Source organism: Sparus aurata, chromosome 2, assembly GCF_900880675.1.
Source record: "Sparus aurata chromosome 2, fSpaAur1.1, whole genome shotgun sequence".
NCBI classification, from domain to species: domain Eukaryota; kingdom Metazoa; phylum Chordata; class Actinopteri; order Spariformes; family Sparidae; genus Sparus; species Sparus aurata.
In genome coordinates, this window is record NC_044188.1 from 516,905 (window position 1) to 533,302 (window position 16,398).

The 16,398-nt window shown below is 48.4% G+C and overlaps 3 protein-coding genes across 3 annotated transcripts in view; all 3 read left to right on the forward strand.

Annotated features, from left to right (window-relative positions):
* The first annotated feature begins 34 nt into the window (after positions 1-34).
* Positions 35-5,603, forward strand: rnf169 (ring finger protein 169). The gene is made up of 6 exons (XM_030394023.1): positions 35-449; positions 1,328-1,392; positions 1,500-1,580; positions 1,659-1,759; positions 1,847-1,937; positions 2,134-5,603. The coding sequence occupies exons 1-6, from the start codon at positions 152-154 to the stop codon at positions 3,262-3,264; spliced, it is 1,767 nt and encodes a 588-aa protein (XP_030249883.1). The 5' UTR covers positions 35-151; the 3' UTR covers positions 3,265-5,603.
* Positions 5,604-5,780: 177 nt separating this feature from the next.
* spcs2 (signal peptidase complex subunit 2) lies at positions 5,781-8,925 on the forward strand. Its single transcript, XM_030394090.1, has 5 exons — positions 5,781-6,045; positions 7,495-7,578; positions 7,665-7,825; positions 8,065-8,199; positions 8,292-8,925. The coding sequence occupies exons 1-5, from the start codon at positions 6,004-6,006 to the stop codon at positions 8,476-8,478; spliced, it is 609 nt and encodes a 202-aa protein (XP_030249950.1). The 5' UTR covers positions 5,781-6,003; the 3' UTR covers positions 8,479-8,925.
* A 2,337-nt stretch (positions 8,926-11,262) lies between these two features.
* rnpepl1 (arginyl aminopeptidase like 1) overlaps positions 11,263-16,398 on the forward strand; it is a 5,743-nt gene continuing 607 nt past the window's right edge. Inside the window, exons 1-7 of the mRNA XM_030399967.1 lie at positions 11,263-12,690; positions 12,735-13,252; positions 13,453-13,593; positions 14,194-14,345; positions 15,699-15,815; positions 15,885-16,120; positions 16,209-16,387. Of these exons, the coding sequence (XP_030255827.1) occupies positions 12,761-13,252; positions 13,453-13,593; positions 14,194-14,345; positions 15,699-15,815; positions 15,885-16,120; positions 16,209-16,387 (1,317 nt within the window). The 5' untranslated portion in view covers positions 11,263-12,690; positions 12,735-12,760. The remainder of the gene's footprint in view (positions 12,691-12,734; positions 13,253-13,452; positions 13,594-14,193; positions 14,346-15,698; positions 15,816-15,884; positions 16,121-16,208; positions 16,388-16,398) is intronic.

Consider the following 16,398-nt stretch of genomic DNA (forward strand, 5'->3'; position numbering starts at 1 on the left):
CCTCAGCCGCGTGTCGCCCCCTGGCGGCCGGAGGACCGACACGTCCGGTCCCGCCTCCCCGCGGGCCGCAGCCAGCCCTCGCTGGTTTCGGCGGCGGCAGGGCGGGGTTTGTTGTGAGAGCGGACCGGAGAGAGAAGACTCACCAGGGAAGATGGCGACCGCAGGGTCCGCCGAACGGCCTGGCAGACCGGCCAGCACAGCCGCCGGCAGGTACCGGTCCGGGTCCGGGCCTGGAGCCGGGTCCGGGTCCAGCCCGCCGGAGAACGAGAAGAAGAAGTGCTCGGTATGTGCGGAAGGGCAGCCCGGCGGCAGTCCGCCCTGCGGACCCCCGGCCTGTCCACTGTGCTTTGCCCAGAGACACTCCGGCAGCGAAGAGCGGCTCCGGAGGAGGAGTGACCCCGAGAGGAGCAGCAGCAGGCCGGGCAGGAGGGACTGCGACAGCCGGAGAGGTGAGTGTGTGTACCGGCGAAACCACAGCTCACAGTCCGCTGTACGAGCCCCGCCGCCGGGCGTCTGCTTTACAAAACTACCGCCAGAAACCCGACAGAACACAGAAGCGGTCCAGTCGAACTTTTGCAAGTTTCCAGTGAGCAGCAGGAGGCCGGAGGAGTTTATGATCCTCTGACAGTCGACCTGACTGACTCTGGATCAGTTTATTCACAGTACTGACGTTATACAGGCAGAATGTGGTTTATCTTCATGGAGTTCTGAGCGGATCAGAGCTGATCTCAGGTCAGTGAGAGGAGACGGACAGACAGGCAGGTTCAGGGTCTCCTGGTGTGTGTGGGTCATGCTGAGGTGTGCAGGCTGCACTCAGACCAGGACCAGAACCAGAACCAGAACCCTGCCTGAGGACTCTGCTGTGAGAACATGTCCAGACGTGTCCGCTGCTGCTCTGCACCAGCGCTCAGCTCCTCAGCTGCAGGCTGATGGATGGAAAATCCATTTTTAATAAATAATAGATAATTAATTTCTTTAACTGACTTGAACTGAAACTCCTGTTGAACTCGGGACCGTCCTGTGTGATTGAACCTCAGCTGTCTCTCTTTAATATCTGTGTAGGAGTCCGTGCTGCTGATCAATAATCAGTCTCAGACTGTCTCCTGGCAGTATTGATCTTTTTAATCATTTTTGTATCAGATTAAGTACTTTGATCTGCCGGGTGATTGAGTCACTGAACCTACCAGTAAAACAATAATGTCTGCTTATTTTAACTACAGTAGAGCTGAGAAGTCGTTTTTGTTTGAAACACAAACGTCTGTGTCAGTCTGATGATGCGTTCAGGTGCTTGAACACACGAATGACTTCTGTTGCTTTGTCTCTTCAGAGTTCTTTGTGTCTCCGGCTCTCATCCCAAAGAGTTCTGATGTTTTATCAGCTGGGAAACACAAGGTGAGTGTGATTTACTGACAGCCCTGAACGCAGCACATTCAGCTGGGTTTGCTGATGTTTTACAGACTGATCTTCTTCTTCTTCTTCTTCTTCTTCTTGTGTTTCAGCTGTTGTTGTGTGAGGACAGAGAGGACATCAAGAGGAGGAACATCTGTAAAGACGAATCAGTGCGACGTGAAGAAGAGCCTGTGAGTCACAAACAACATGTCACACGTTTCCTGTCCGTCAGTTTGATTTGGGTTTCTTAAATTCGTTGTTTTTCTTAGGGAGTTCTGTCTGACTCGGAGAACGAGGAGCCGATCAGCAGGAGGATCAGAAATATCTCTGCCTTCATCAGGAAAACCAAGAACTGTGCAGCCTTCACCGGGTCGCTCTCTCAGCTTCATCACAGCAGTATTATCATGACTTCATGTGACAGCCTGTGTGACCTCTGACCTGTGTTCTTCTTCTTCAGAGGTTCCCAGAGGAGTCAGAGCTGCACTGACCCGGTGGAGGACCGAGGAGGGAAGATAAAGACCGTCACCCAGCCGGCCCTGATGGACAGAGTACGTTACAATGAGTCTACCTGATGTTCAAACATTTAACATTTGAATTGGACGTTTCTGCCCTTAAACACACAAGCAGAACAGGTTTCAGTCTCTTCAGCGACACTCTAGTGTTGGAGGATGTTAAATCTCTCTGAACACCTCGCTGGTGCTGGTTCTGCTTACTGGTTCTCTCTGTTCCTCTCTGCTCCGACAGGTTGGTATCAGTCACAGCTTCACAGCAGGAATCCTCCTCTCCTCTGAGAACAGTCGCTCCGTCTCAGCACCCATCACTGCCCCTGACCGCAGGCTCACCTGGCGAGCTGTCGTGTCATCGTCGTCGTTGACTCCTCTGGTCCTCCCTCCGGCCAGACCCGAGCGCTCCATCAGCCCGGAGAGCAACGACAGCATCTCTGAGGAACTCAACCATTTCAAGCCAATCGTTTGTTCGCCGTGCACGCCACCCAAAAGGCTGCCGGACGGACGCCTAATGGAGCCCACCATCGTGAAGTCCACACCCAGGAACCTAACCCGCGGCCTGCAGAAGGCCACCAGCTACGAGGCCAGTCCTGCTGTCCTGCAGAAGTGGAGGCAGATCGAACTGGACCGGCAGAGTCTCAAAGTGAACTCCAAGGCAACACTGACGAGCCCCGTCAACGAGCTCCAGAACAAGACCGGCGGAGGGGAGGACGGGGCCGCAAAGACTCTTCAGCCCTCAGCAGGACGAGACGGAGATGGAGTGACGGCCGCCAACAAGAGGAGGCTGCTGTTCGACCCTGCAGACTCAGATTCCTTCCAGAAACAGGCGGTAAAGATCCGGGTCCCCGCGATCCGCTACAGCAGCGAGGCCACGCTCAGAGCAGGATCAGACTTTGAGGCGACGGTCGGCGCTCCAGAGTCCTGCAGCGGAGGAGCCATCTTCAGTCGGAAACAGTCATTCTCTCCGTACACCAAGAACTCTGGTTTCCAGTCGTGTAAGTTAGTGCCAAAGGACTCGCAGAGTCCAAGGAAGGAGTCCGACAGCAGCCTCCACAACCAGTCTACCTCAAGGAGGGGCAAGAAGAGGGAGCAGAAGACCAAACACTTGGACTCGGACCGGGACTCGGACCTGAAGAGGAGCCGGTCGGTCAGTCAGGAGGCCTTTGACGAGCGCTACATCCGTCAGATCCAGCAGGAGCGTCAGGACCGAGCGCTGGCCCTGAAGCTGCAGAGACAGTTTGACCTGGAGAACCAGACCGTCAACCGCAGGAGGAGCCCTGACGCCTACTTCCTGCGATCATGGATGTCCAATCAGAACCGCAGGAGGCGTGGCCTCCGGAGATCCAGACGAATCAACAAGAAGCACTAGAGAGGAGTCGTCTGCCGACTCAGCGCAAAGACGGCTTCATATATGCAACGAGAGGACGGGGGGCGATGAATGTTTGAGCTCAGAGACGCTGCTGAGGTCAGAAAACGATTCTTCCAAACATTTTCACTTCTTCACCAGCAAATCACCAAAACTGTGGGTCTGACATCATCACGCCTGAGGACAGTCCAGAGGTCACATATCAATCGACCAATCAAAGAAAGCCATAAAAGCTGTCAATCAACATAGAGACAAAACGTGGCTGATTAACGTTTAATGAAGCTGTTTGACTGCAGCAACACTTCCTGCTGCAGGTTCACCGTGTGACGCTTTAATCAATCAAAACTCTGCAAACTACATTTTGACATTTTTAAGCTCCTGATTGTTTAATGTTGACAGACTGAAGTCTGTTCAGCTGAGTCCATCAGTTCACACCTGATATTAACCTGCGTCCTGGTGTGATGTCACTTCCTGCTCTGTATGAAACAAACCCGTCCATCACAGAGACAAACAGACTCCATGTTTCTACTCAGAGACAGAAACAAGTTCATGTAGAACTTCAGCTGAATTAACAAGAAGGTCCAAATAATGCAGAATGAGTTTCACAGAGTTTATAAAGTTTGTTTTAACTCAACAACTCTCAAAAGTCTGGTGATGTCTTGGTTACTAAGTGTAGCTGTCCACCTGTAATCAGATTACTGAGGACAGATGTTGACAGCAGGTGTGAACAGTGTCTCGCTGACACACAGTGAACCTGCAGTGAATGTGTCGGTGCTGCAGGACTCGCAGAGACTGAAGAGTCCTGCTGAGCGACCTGTTCGCCTCCTTTCACTTCCTGTATCTGCGTCCTCCAGCAGCCGAGGACTATGGGATCCATCAGATCAGTAATCTCCTCCCGCTGTGGTTACTGGTCCTGCGGCAGTCTTCCAGTCTGAACTCCGTCAGACGTTGTTCAGGTGTTGAAGCTGTGGACGGACCGCTGAGGCTTATGGGTACTGTAGTCTGTAGAGCAGAACAGATGCTGATTGGATGAATTTACAGATAGAAAAAGCTTTGAGGAAGAGAAGAGTCGTGTTCACATTATCTGAGTCAGAGCATCACAGTGACATCATCACAACTACTTCCTGTTTTCACCTTGAGGGTCTGCGGATTAATGAATCAACTCATCGCTAGTCAAAAGCCGAGTGGAGCCGGATGCACCCGAGAAATAAAACTGATCATTAAACCAGTCAGACTGATTAAAATCAATAAAAGACAATAAGAAATAAAACATCTTCAGATCTGATCACAAACAAACAATATAATATTCATCTTATGTTCCACCACATGATGAGATAATAGACTTTGTACATATCTTGTTATGATGTAATAATAAGATCAATATTAGATTGTTTTAATGATAATGTTTGACGCTGTAACGTGACACTGATCATCAGCGATACGACTGATCAATAAAACATGAATGATTGAATGAAACAGATGTGAACAGATGTTCTCATTAACAACAGTCACACTGAACAACACTAGTACAAATACATGAGTGTACAAATACTGCAGTACAAGTACACAAGTATCATCAGCAGCACGTCGTCAGGTCATTTTGTTTATTTGTGCACAATTCTAAAATGTTTCTGACAATAATTCAGCCTTTAAAACGTGATGACAACATTTGGACCTGTTTCAGTTTGAGCCTGTAGACAGGAAGTGAGCAGAACCGTCGCTGCTCCACGGTGATGACGGTACCGACAGGCTGGGTCGGTCCTCCTTCACCAAACTCTTCACTTTATTATATTTAAGTAATCCAGCGTAAAGGTGCGTCCTGTCACCACGACTCCTCCTGACACCTGCTGTGTGTTACAGGTCGCGTCAGGAGAATTCTGTAGTAAAGTCTTGTGTTGTTGAACTTCAGGACTCAGAATCGTTTCTGTCTCATGTGATGTCAACGTAAAGATCATCTGAAGCTCCGCCTCTAAACAGTGACTTCATGCAGCTTTAAGGCGGATTGAACAGCAGATGTGTCAAACAATAACAGTGTAATGTTTCATCTGACAGCAGCAGGAAGTGATCGTCAAACTTATTGATCACCTCCGTTGTTTCCTCTTTAATGTGAACACGACTTCAGCTGCACACCTTGATTTTACATTCCTGCAGATAAAATATGTTGGAAACGATCCTTTTTATTTCTTTTACTAAATTTAATCGACTCGTCACAGAGAAGTGTGCGTGTGTGTGTGTGTGTGTGTGTGTGTGTGTGCGTGCGTGTGTCTGTGTGATGGCGACGGTTTGATGATCTGCGACTGCTGAAACCAACAAAACCTAAAAACCTGAAACAACAAAACAAACAAGTCTTGTGGTCTTTGTTTACACACACACGTTTCTGTCACTGATCAGCGATCAATAATTATCAGGAGGTCTGAAGACTTTTGATCAGCTCATCTTCTGCTTCATTCTACTCCCACTTTTTACTCCACTACATGTATTTGATAAGTTTAGTCACTAGTTACTTTACAGATTTCATGCTGCAGTATGAAGTAATCAGTCATGTCTGAAATATTTAAGTATCTTTACTTTTACTCGAGTATGCCTCCGTTACTTCACACAGCAGAGTACCAGTAGCTGTCAGGCTGACTGTTGAGCGATTGATGACGACGCTGCTACGTCACACGTGTGCGGTCGTTCGAACAGCGGGGAGAACCAATCAGAAGCGTCCAGGTCACAGGTCTGTCTGTAGCGGAAGAGAAGATGGCCGCCGCGAGGAACGGGAAGAGTGGACTGCTGGAGAAAGTAAGAAATAAGTTTAAATATGTTGATTGAGCTTTGGGCAGAGAGGAGCAGGGAGGAGCAGAGAGGAGCAGGGTGGAGCAGGGAGGAGCAGAGAGGAGCAGGGAGGAGCAGGACTGTCTGTAACTCCGGCTGAACTGAAGCAGAGCCGAGGTTTTCTCTCTGAGAGCCGGAAACGGAGACTGCAGCGCTGCAGTTAGCATGCTAACGTTAGCTTAGCATGCTAACTGCAGCGCTGCAGACTCTGTGTACATGCATATGGATTAAAAATGATTTAATAACGGTGCTAACAAAGAAGCTGTTTCAGTCTGCTGTCCTCGTGACGTCTCCAGACTGCAGCCGTTTGTTCAGTTCGTTGTTTCCAGCTGTTACACACAGCAGCTGCTCCATCTGCTGCACCAAACTCCACTCACAAAACGGCCAATTTAACTGATTTAACTCGTTCAAACATCACACAGTCAGTCTGACTGCAGCTGCTGTCAGCGGCAGATTGCTGCGTTCAGCGGACGTGTGTGGTCCTGAACTCCGGCTGCGTTTTTACTGATTTTACTTTATTAGGAGAAAAGGAGGAAGTCTGTTCACTCAGAGTTCAGTCACAAACACTTAATATTTTAATTCGTAAAGATGAACGTTTCGGCTTCATTCAACAACATGTTAGTGCCGGAAACTGTTGGATATACAGGACATCTAAAATGAGGTGAAAGATAAACAGTAATTGTTCTTTGTCAGTGAAGTTATCAGACTGAGTGAGCAGCGTCTCTGTATGATCTCCAGCTGCACACTGAAACCTTTATAACACTTCTTCTCTCTCCAGCTGTTTGTCTGGAGCTCTCACTCAAACCCCAGATGTTCTTCTTCCCTCCAGCTGTTTAACAGATTATTGAACTCTGACACTTTATTATTTCTACATCAACTCAAACACTGTTGGTGTGTATTCATGCTGCTCGCTGCCGATTATTTCTATTCTTATTTTTTCATCAACTTCAAAATATTATTTCTTTTTTAATTTTCTGAACTTGTTTCTGACACATTATCTCCTTTAAGCTTCTCTAAAGATAAAATTAATATTTGGGTTTTAGCAGTAAACCATTTTTTAAGTTTATATTAAGTTATATGTATGTTATTGATAGTTTGTGAAATTAAGATTTTTACTGTTTGTTCAACCAGAAACAACCCTTCTGGTTTCTGTCCTTTAAGGGCTCCTGTAGCTGAGAGTAATACTTGTTTCACTGTGACATGTTCTGACATCATTCTGGAAGAATCGTGTCATAAATGGTGATGAAGACAAGAATAAACCAGCATGATCTATTTCTACATATTGTGAAAATAACAAAGAAACAGTTTGTTTTTGCTTTAAAAGAGTATTAGAAATATAAATTATGATAAACTGAGTTATTCAACCTGTCCTGACTTTGTGATCAATCAATAAATCTGCTGTTGTTTGTGTTTCAGTGGAGGATCGATGAGAAACCGGTGAAGATCGATAAATGGGACGGAGCTGCAGTGAAGAACTCTCTAGATGACGCTGCCAAGAAGGTCGACTTCATGCTTTTATTCTGAAAGATCCTCCAGTAACCTTCCTGTCACTGATCACTAACCCTGCCTGTGTGCGCCCTCTTCAGGTGCTCCTGGAGAAGTATTGTTACGTGGAGAACTTCCAGTTGGTGGACGGTCGTCTGTTGATCTGCACCATCTCCTGTTTGTTCGCCATGTTGGCGCTTGTCTGGGACTACCTGCACCCGTTCCCTGAGTCCAGACCGGTGCTGGCCTGCTGCGTCATCTCATATCCTTCAATCCTTCAGTCTGCTCACCTGTGCTCACCTGAGCTCACCTGAGCCCACCTGAGCCCTGTGTCGGACATGTCCACATGTTAACTTCAGTTCTTAGAGATTTTTGGAAATTAAGACGCAGAAAAAAAGTCATGCAGGTGTGGCTAAGGCTTTATAGAGTCAGCACTGTTTGATACAGTTCCTGTTGGGCTGTGTGTGATTGGTTGATGTTCCTTAGCCCCGCCTCCCTCACATACTTCATCATGATGGGCATCCTCACTCTCTACACCTCCTACAAAGAGAAGAACATCTTCCTGGTGGCGCTGCAGAAAGATCCAGCTGGGATGGATCCAGATCACGTCTGGCAGCTGTCTTCCTCCCTGAAAAGGTCTGAACCTTTACCCACAATGCACTCTGATGGAGTCTCGGTGTCATTAGCAGTCCTCATAATGTGTGAATTGATGGTGTTGTGTCTCTCAGGTTCGACGACCAGTACACCCTCAGAGTCTCTTTCTCTGACGGGAAGACGAAGATCTGGAGAGAAGCCGAGTTCACCAAGTCGGTGTCGGTGTTCTTTGACGAGCACGGGACGCTCGTGATGGACCAGTTTGAGAGGAGCGTTTCTAAACTGCACGACACGCTCGCCACCGACAAGAAGACCAAATAATAGCGATCACATTCATCAACGACACAGCAGGACAGTGACAGTCCTCTGACGCTCACGTCACTGCTTTCACTTCACCTCTGTCGGCTCCTCCCAGAAAATCGAAGTGAAAGCAGTGAACTGTGACGAGAACGAGACCAGTCCACAGTTTCATCACATTATTGATCGATCGATTGATCGAGTCTATACAGGAAACAAACGTTACAGTTAGAACCATCTTTATTTTATTGTTTTCTGTTTGAAGAGTCTGAACTCTGATTTTATCTGTTTGTCTTTCATTTGTTCTTTATTTTGTATTGTTCAGTGAAGTGTCGCTGCAGACTGTCAGATTGGAATAAAAACATTTGTCACAAAAGCAGAAACTCTGAGTGAACTTGTGTTTCTGTCTGTTTGAACTTTGTTGAGTCATTTGTGATAATGTGAGAAAATAAAGACGATTATTGATCTTCAGCAGCTCATCACTTCATCTAATAAATATTAACAACCTGGTTAAACGTCATTTTTCTATTAAAAAAAATATTTCTTCTCCACAGGACTTCCTGTTGACGGCTTCTGAAAACAGGAAGCGACACGTGGAGTTGTAACTTGGTCTGTTTGTGTCTCCATCTCTGTCACCGCTCAGTGATTCTAACCAATCACAGCACAACCTGTCAGCAGGCACACCTGTGCGGCCACACCTGTGAGGGCACACCTGTGAGGTCACACCTGTGCGGCCACACCTGTGAGGGCACACCTGTGAGGCCACACCTGTGAGGGCACACCTGTGAGGGCACACCTGTGAGGTCACACCTGTGCGGTCACACCTGTGCGGCCACACCTGTGAGGGCACACCTGTGAGGTCACACCTGTGAGGGCACACCTGTGAGGGCACACCTGTGAGGCCACACCTGTGAGGCCACACCTGTGAGGGCACACCTGTGAGGGCACACCTGTGAGGTCACACCTGTGCGGTCACACCTGTGAGGGCACACCTGTGAGGGCACACCTGTGAGGTCACACCTGTGAGGGCACACCTGTGAGGGCACACCTGTGAGGCCACACAGGTAAAAAATAGGAAGAGCGGAAATAAGAATAAATGTATTTATTACATTCAGTTACATTTTAATCAGGAGTCGGATGTTAGCAACAGATTAGCATCGTTAGCATTCCTCAGTGAAGCTAACGATGCTAAACACAGACTCCTGATTAAAATGTCAGGAACAGGAAGTGACTGAATGTTTCCTTTGTGTCGTCTCAGTGGAAAAATTAAAGATGATTCACAACCCCAAAAGTTTCCTGTTTTTCTTTCTTCTGCCTCAGAACAGAAAGACGTGGAGCTGCAGGTGGATCTGCAGGTGGAGCTCCTCAAACAAGTTACTAGTTACTTTACAGATTACATCCTGCAGCAGAGCCACAGCAGAACATTTAAGAATGAATCCATCAGCTCTATATCTGTCGACCACAGTATACAGTACATAAAAACATGGATCAGTTACTTTTACTTTTATACTTAGTTACTTTTAATATCAGATACATTAAGATTTTTACTCCAGTACAAGTTTGACTTTTGGTACTTTTAACAACACATTCAGTTTGTTACAAGCATTCATCAGCAGGTCCAGAGAGACGAGCTTCTCGCTGACATGAAATGAAAATACTCAAGTAAAGTAACTTGAATTTGAACTTGTACATTATGTGATGTACTCAGTTACTTTCCATGTTACAAACACTGATAAATGATGATGTAATCAAATACAGTGAAGTGTTTTGTAATGATCTCAGTTACACAAAGAACGTTTGTTGAGTTTTGTATTCACTGTTTCCACTGATGAATGTAACTAAGTACTTTTATTCAAGTACAATGTTGAGGTTGTTCTTGTCTCTTTCTTTACTCTTCTACATTTTAGAGTCAAGGTTGAACTTTATATATTATATTTTCAACATAAAATACTTGTTTTACTCGACTACTTTTCATATGTATGACTTTCACTCATACCAGAGTAATATTTTAATATCATATCTTCACTTTTACTCAAGCATGACTTGAAGATATCTTTTACCTGCCTGTCTGACTGCCTGCCTGTCTGTCTGTCTGTCTGCCTGCCTGCCTGTCTGTCTGCCTGTCTGTCTGTCTGTCTGTCTGCCTGACTGCCTGCCTGCCTGCCTGCCTGCCTGCCTGCCTGCCTGCCTGCCTGTCTGTCTGCCTGCCTGCCTGCCTGTCTGTCTGTCTGTCTGTCTGCCTGCCTGCCTGCCTGTCTGTCTGTCTGCCTGCCTGTCTGTCTGTCTGTCTGCCTGCCTGCCTGCCTGCCTGCCTGCCTGTCTGCCTGCCTGCCTGCCTGCCTGCCTGTCTGCCTGCCTGCCTGCCTGCCTGCCTGCCTGCCTGTCTGTCTGTCTGTCTGACTGCCTGCCTGCCTGCCTGTCTGCCTGCCTGTCTGTCTGCCTGCCTGTCTGCCTGTCTGTCTGTCTGCCTGCCTGCCTGCCTGCCTGCCTGTCTGTCTGTCTGTCTGTCTGCCTGACTGCCTGTCTGCCTGCCTGCCTGTCTGTCTGTCTGACTGCCTGCCTGCCTGTCTGTCTGCCTGCCTGTCTGTCTGCCTGTCTGCCTGTCTGTCTGCCTGCCTGCCTGCCTGCCTGCCTGCCTGTCTGTCTGCCTGCCTGCCTGCCTGCCTGCCTGTCTGTCTGTCTGTCTGCCTGTCTGCCTGCCTGTCTGTCTGTCTGTCTGACTGCCTGACTGCCTGTCTGCCTGTCTGTCTGTCTGACCTCTGACCTCTGACCCAGTGCCTGGCCTGTGATTGGCTCCACAGCGCCCCTCGCGGCCGACACAAACTTTGTAGGTGGTGTAGTTACTTCCTGTTTGTCCGGAGCAGATCCTCCGGTGTCCTCTCGGTCCTCCTCGGTTGTCTCGTGTCTCTCTGTCGGACTCGTCTGTCCTTTGTTCCGGCTCGTTTCTGCTCCATCCACCGGAACCTCACACAACCACCGGCTAACGTGAACCCGCACCGGGAGGACCTGGATCCAGTGTCCGGGACACAGCGCACAGAGCCGGGCTGAGCTCGCATGAGGAGCCGGTGTGCGGTTCTCCTCCGGTCCTGATGGATTTCACATAGACTGCTGCTCCTCTCGAACCACGAATAATGCGCCGTCTGGTGCTAATGCTAATTAGACTCTCTGCTAATTAGCTTCCTTGCTAACCATCTAGTCTAACTAGTTAAATTAGCTAACACTGCCTGACCTCCTCGACATTATCTCCGCCTCTTAAAGTGCCTGTTTTTTAAAGCTAGTTTGGTTCAGTCACTCAAAGCTAAAGGTGGCTAGCCTCGGCTAAACTGGGTTTAAATGTCGTTTGAGTTTTAAATGTTTGAGTCCTGTTTGGTGTTTATAATTTGAGTCAGTAAGTTTTTGAATGTAGTTTGGTTGATTAGCGCAGAGAGCTGATCTGGAGTCAGTCTGTGTCTTTAATGTTGTTAGATCACAGTTTACTTTAGTTTTGGACTTTTTCTAAGTGAGGTTTTGAATGTGAGCTCGTCAGGTTGACAGAGATGATCCATTTCAGGCAGTTTCTGTTTGTAACCGTTTAATTGTAGTTTAAGTTGTTTAAGTTGAGTTTAGATTAAGACCAGTTCTAAGTTTGGACAAGTGAACTGATTCTGTGTTAAAGCGGTTAAAACTGAAGTCTAGAAGCAGAGAGTCCCTGTTCTCAACACATGACTTCAGACCATCTCTGGTGGAAATCCAGAATAAGATGTAGTCTGTCCTGGTGCACACAGGTGGTGTTGAGTCTGAAGTCTTTGTTGGTGTTTCACAAGTTTGTCCTGGTCTAGGTGAGATTTAATCCTGGTCTAGACGGGGTTTAATCCTGGTCTAGACGGGGTTTAGTCCTGGTCTAGGTGAGGTTTAGTCCTGGTCTAGACGGGGTTTAGTCCTGGTCTAGGTGAGGTTTAGTCCTGGTCTAGACGGGGTTTAGTCCTGGTCTAGACAGGGTTTAGTCCTGGTCAAGGTGAGGTTTAGTCCTGGTCTAGGTGAGGTTTAGTCCTGGTCTAGACGGGGTTTAGTCCTGGTCTAGGTGAGGTTTAGTCCTGGTCTAGACGGGGTTTAGTCCTGGTCTAGGTGAGGTTTAGTCCTGGTCTAGACGGGGTTTAGTCCTGGTCTAGGTGAGGTTTAGTCCTGGTCTAGGTGAGGTTTAGTCCTGGTCTAGACGGGGTTTAGTCCTGGTCTAGACGGGGTTTAGTCCTGGTCTAGGTGAGGTTTAGTCCTGGTCTAGACGGGGTTTAGTCCTGGTCTAGGTGAGGTTTAGTCCCAGGTTTAGCTCATGATGGCAGAGCTCCACCAGACTCCCACCTCGCTCTGCTGCTGCCGTAAATCTCTGCCAGTCTCTGGGGCCCGGTGTGTTGGGGACTCTGGCCGGCCCTCAGCGAGTCCGGGTCCCGGGTCCCCGCGGTGCCCCCTGGTGGATGTGGCATCGGCATCAAACTTCCGCTGCTTCCAGCTGCAACACTTCCATCTGGACCTGCGGCTGAACTTTGCTGTGAAGGAAATGAGCGGCTGGTTGGTTCTGGACCTGGTCCCAATCCAGCCGGGGGTCCACACCCTGGTTCTGGACTCCCACCCCTCCCTTCTCATCCACTCCATAGACTCCAAGGTCCCCGGGCTTGGACTGGAGGAGCCCGTGTCCCTGACGTACCGGGTGGACCCGTTCACAGACTACGGCTCGTCACTGAACATCAGCCTGCCGGCAGCAGCTGTGAAGCCGGGCCGGCTGATCCAGATCACAGTCCGCTACACCACCACAGACGGACCGGCGGTAAGAAACCAGAACACTGTTATTGAGTTGGTTATTTCCTGTATACATCAATCAATCGCTCAGCGTGTCAGAGCGGTGAGGAGCCGCCAGAAAGATTCTGCTGTCATGTGACATGATGATGATGATGATGATGATGATGATGATGATGATGATTGTGTGTGTGTGTGTGTGTGTGTGTGTGTGTGTGTGTGTGTGTGTAGATCTGGTGGCTGGACTCAGAGCTGACCTGTGGTCAGTCTCGTCCTCTGGTCTTCACTCAGGGTCACTCGGTGTGTAATCGCTCCTTCTTCCCCTGCTTCGACACACCAGCTGTGAAGAGCACATACACGGCTACGGTCCGGGTGAGTCGTGACCTCTGACCTCACTCACCTGCACTCACCTGCACTCACCTGCACTCACCTCACTCACCTGCACTCACCTACACTCACCTACACTCACCTACACTCACCTGCACTCACCTGCACTCACCTGCACTCACCTACACTCACCTACACTCACCTGCACTCACCTGCACTCACCTACACTCACCTACACTCACCTGCACTTACCTGCTCTCACCTGCTCTTACCTGCACTCACCTGCTCTCACCTGCACTCACCTGCTCTCACCTGCACTCACCTGCACTTACCTGCACTCACCTGCACTCACCTGCACTCACCTGCACTCACCTACACTCACCTGCACTCACCTGCACTCACCTACACTCACCTACACTCACCTGCACTCACCTGCACTCACCTGCACTCACCTGCATGTTGCAGACCGTCAGCTTGGACGTCTGAGTTCTTTAAATTGTCTAAACATTAAAGGTGCAATAATTTGTTTAAAACATTAAAAACAAACTCAAGTTCTGACCAGAGAGTGAAAAGATGTCAAAGATCTCTGTGTACCACCATCATCATCATCATCATCATCATCATCATCATCATCATCATCTGCAGGTTCCAGACGGAGTGACGGTTCTGATGAGTGCATCTCGGAGCTCGTACTCCAAACAGGACCGGGTCTTTGAGTTCTCCATGGAGTTTCCTGTTCCGTCCTACCTGGTAGCGTTGGTGGCAGGAGATCTGCAGCACGTCGACGTCGGCCCACGGTGAGTCACCGTCCCTGTTCTGGTCCCTGTTCTGGTCCCTGTTCTGGTCCCTGTTCTGGTCCCTGTTCTGGTCCCTGTTCTGGTCCCTGTTCTGGTCCCTGTGGTCTTCATATAGTTAGTTCAGGGTTCCTCTGCAGGTTCTTGTGTTCTCAGTTAGAGATGTCCCGATCAGGTTTTTTTGCCTCCGAGTCATTTGATTTTAAGTATCTGCCGATACTGAGTCCCGATCCGATACTTCTATAATATATTAAAAATTGAATAGCGAAGAAACAGATCCAGGATGTCCCTTATTTTTTATTTTATTCACCTTATTTTATTATTTAACACTTATGATAGGACAAAAAAGCAGGAAAATATCCGGCTCCACTACGTCTCTCTTTACATTTAGTTTGTCCCGTTGTCGACTTCAGCTAAGAAAGAAATAGTTCACCTCACACGTCCAAAATTCTTAGAACACAGTGTTTCCCCGGGATTTCTTTGTAACAGAACTTTTTTACCATTATTTTCTTTATTATTATAGATTTTTTATGGAAACAGAATCTGTTTCAGAAGTCAGTGGGTCACATGACATGAAAGATATTGAGAAAAAAATAATAATTTCTGCATATTAATATTCATATAAAATAGAGGAAGCACTAAAATACAATAACAATGAGTGTGTCTCATTTCTCCAGTTTACTTCCAGTTTACATGGAAGCTATTGAAAAAACTGCAATTATTTAGTATTAACATATTCATGTTAAGTAATAGTTCAGCGCGAGGCTGTGTGAGGTGAGCTGACCGTCCTCCTGCTGCTCACACTGGGAGAACTTCAGTAAAGTCTCAGCTGGACCCGAGTGAAGATCCAACCTGAAACCAACTTCACCCCGGTTCAATGAGTCGCCTGCTGCAGCCTTTGAATAGGATGACGAGGATTTCAGTCACTCAACTTAAACGGTGACTTGTAGAAATTATACAAATAGCAGTGATGACAATAATAATCGATTTCAAGATAACTTTGGGTGTAGTGCTTTCACTGTGTGCAACTTCAATTCACCATTCACCCCCCGTGATATTAAACAGACAGAAATCATGCAGCAGCACTGAAAATCCCGCAGCAGGATGCATATAGAGAAACACTGACACATCAGATCACCTTCAGAAACGACTGCAGGCTCTGTGGTGGAGCTCTGCTTTGAATGAAGTTCCGCCATGACAAATGAATGGACAACTTGTGGAGTGACATGAAGACATGAATCAGAGGCACAAACAATGTTGACAGCGTTGATCAGGATGTCACATCCGATTCCGATCGAGTCTGAAACCACGTGATCGGATCGGGACATCCCTATTCTCAGTGTTTGATGTCTCCAGGAGTCGGGTGTGGGCGGAGCCATGTCTGCTGTCGTGTGCCGTGAAGAAGCTCGGGGGCAGCGTGGAGCGCTGGCTGGGCGTGGCTGAGGAGCTGTTTGGACCGTACCTGTGGGGCAGGTGAGCTCAGACTCCAGCAGGTGTTACAGCTGTTATGTGAATGATTAGTAAGTGATGACACCCCCTCAGGTGTGACATCGTGTTCCTCCCCCCCTCGTTCCCCATCGTTGCCATGGAGAACCCCTGCCTCACCTTCATCATCGCCTCCATCCTGGAGAGCAGCGAGTTCCTGCTGATCGACGTCATTCACGAGATCGCCCACGGCTGGTTCGGCAACGCCGTCACAAACGCCACCTGGGAGGAGATGTGGCTGAGCGAAGGCCTCGCCACCTACGCCCAGCGCCGGATCACCACTGAGGCCTACGGTAGGCATACTGCGAGTACTGCGAGTACTGCGAGTACTTCTACTGCTACTGAGGCCCAGGTGGTAATGTTTCCCCTCCTCATCTGCAGGTGATGCATTCACCTGTCTGGAAACTGCCGTCCGATTGGACGCTCTCCACAGACAGCTGCGTCTCCTTGGAGACAACAATCCTGTGAGCAAACTGCAGGTCAAGTTTGAGCCAGGTAACACACACACACACACACACACACACACACACACACACACACACACACACACACACACTCAGGTGAGTGGTGT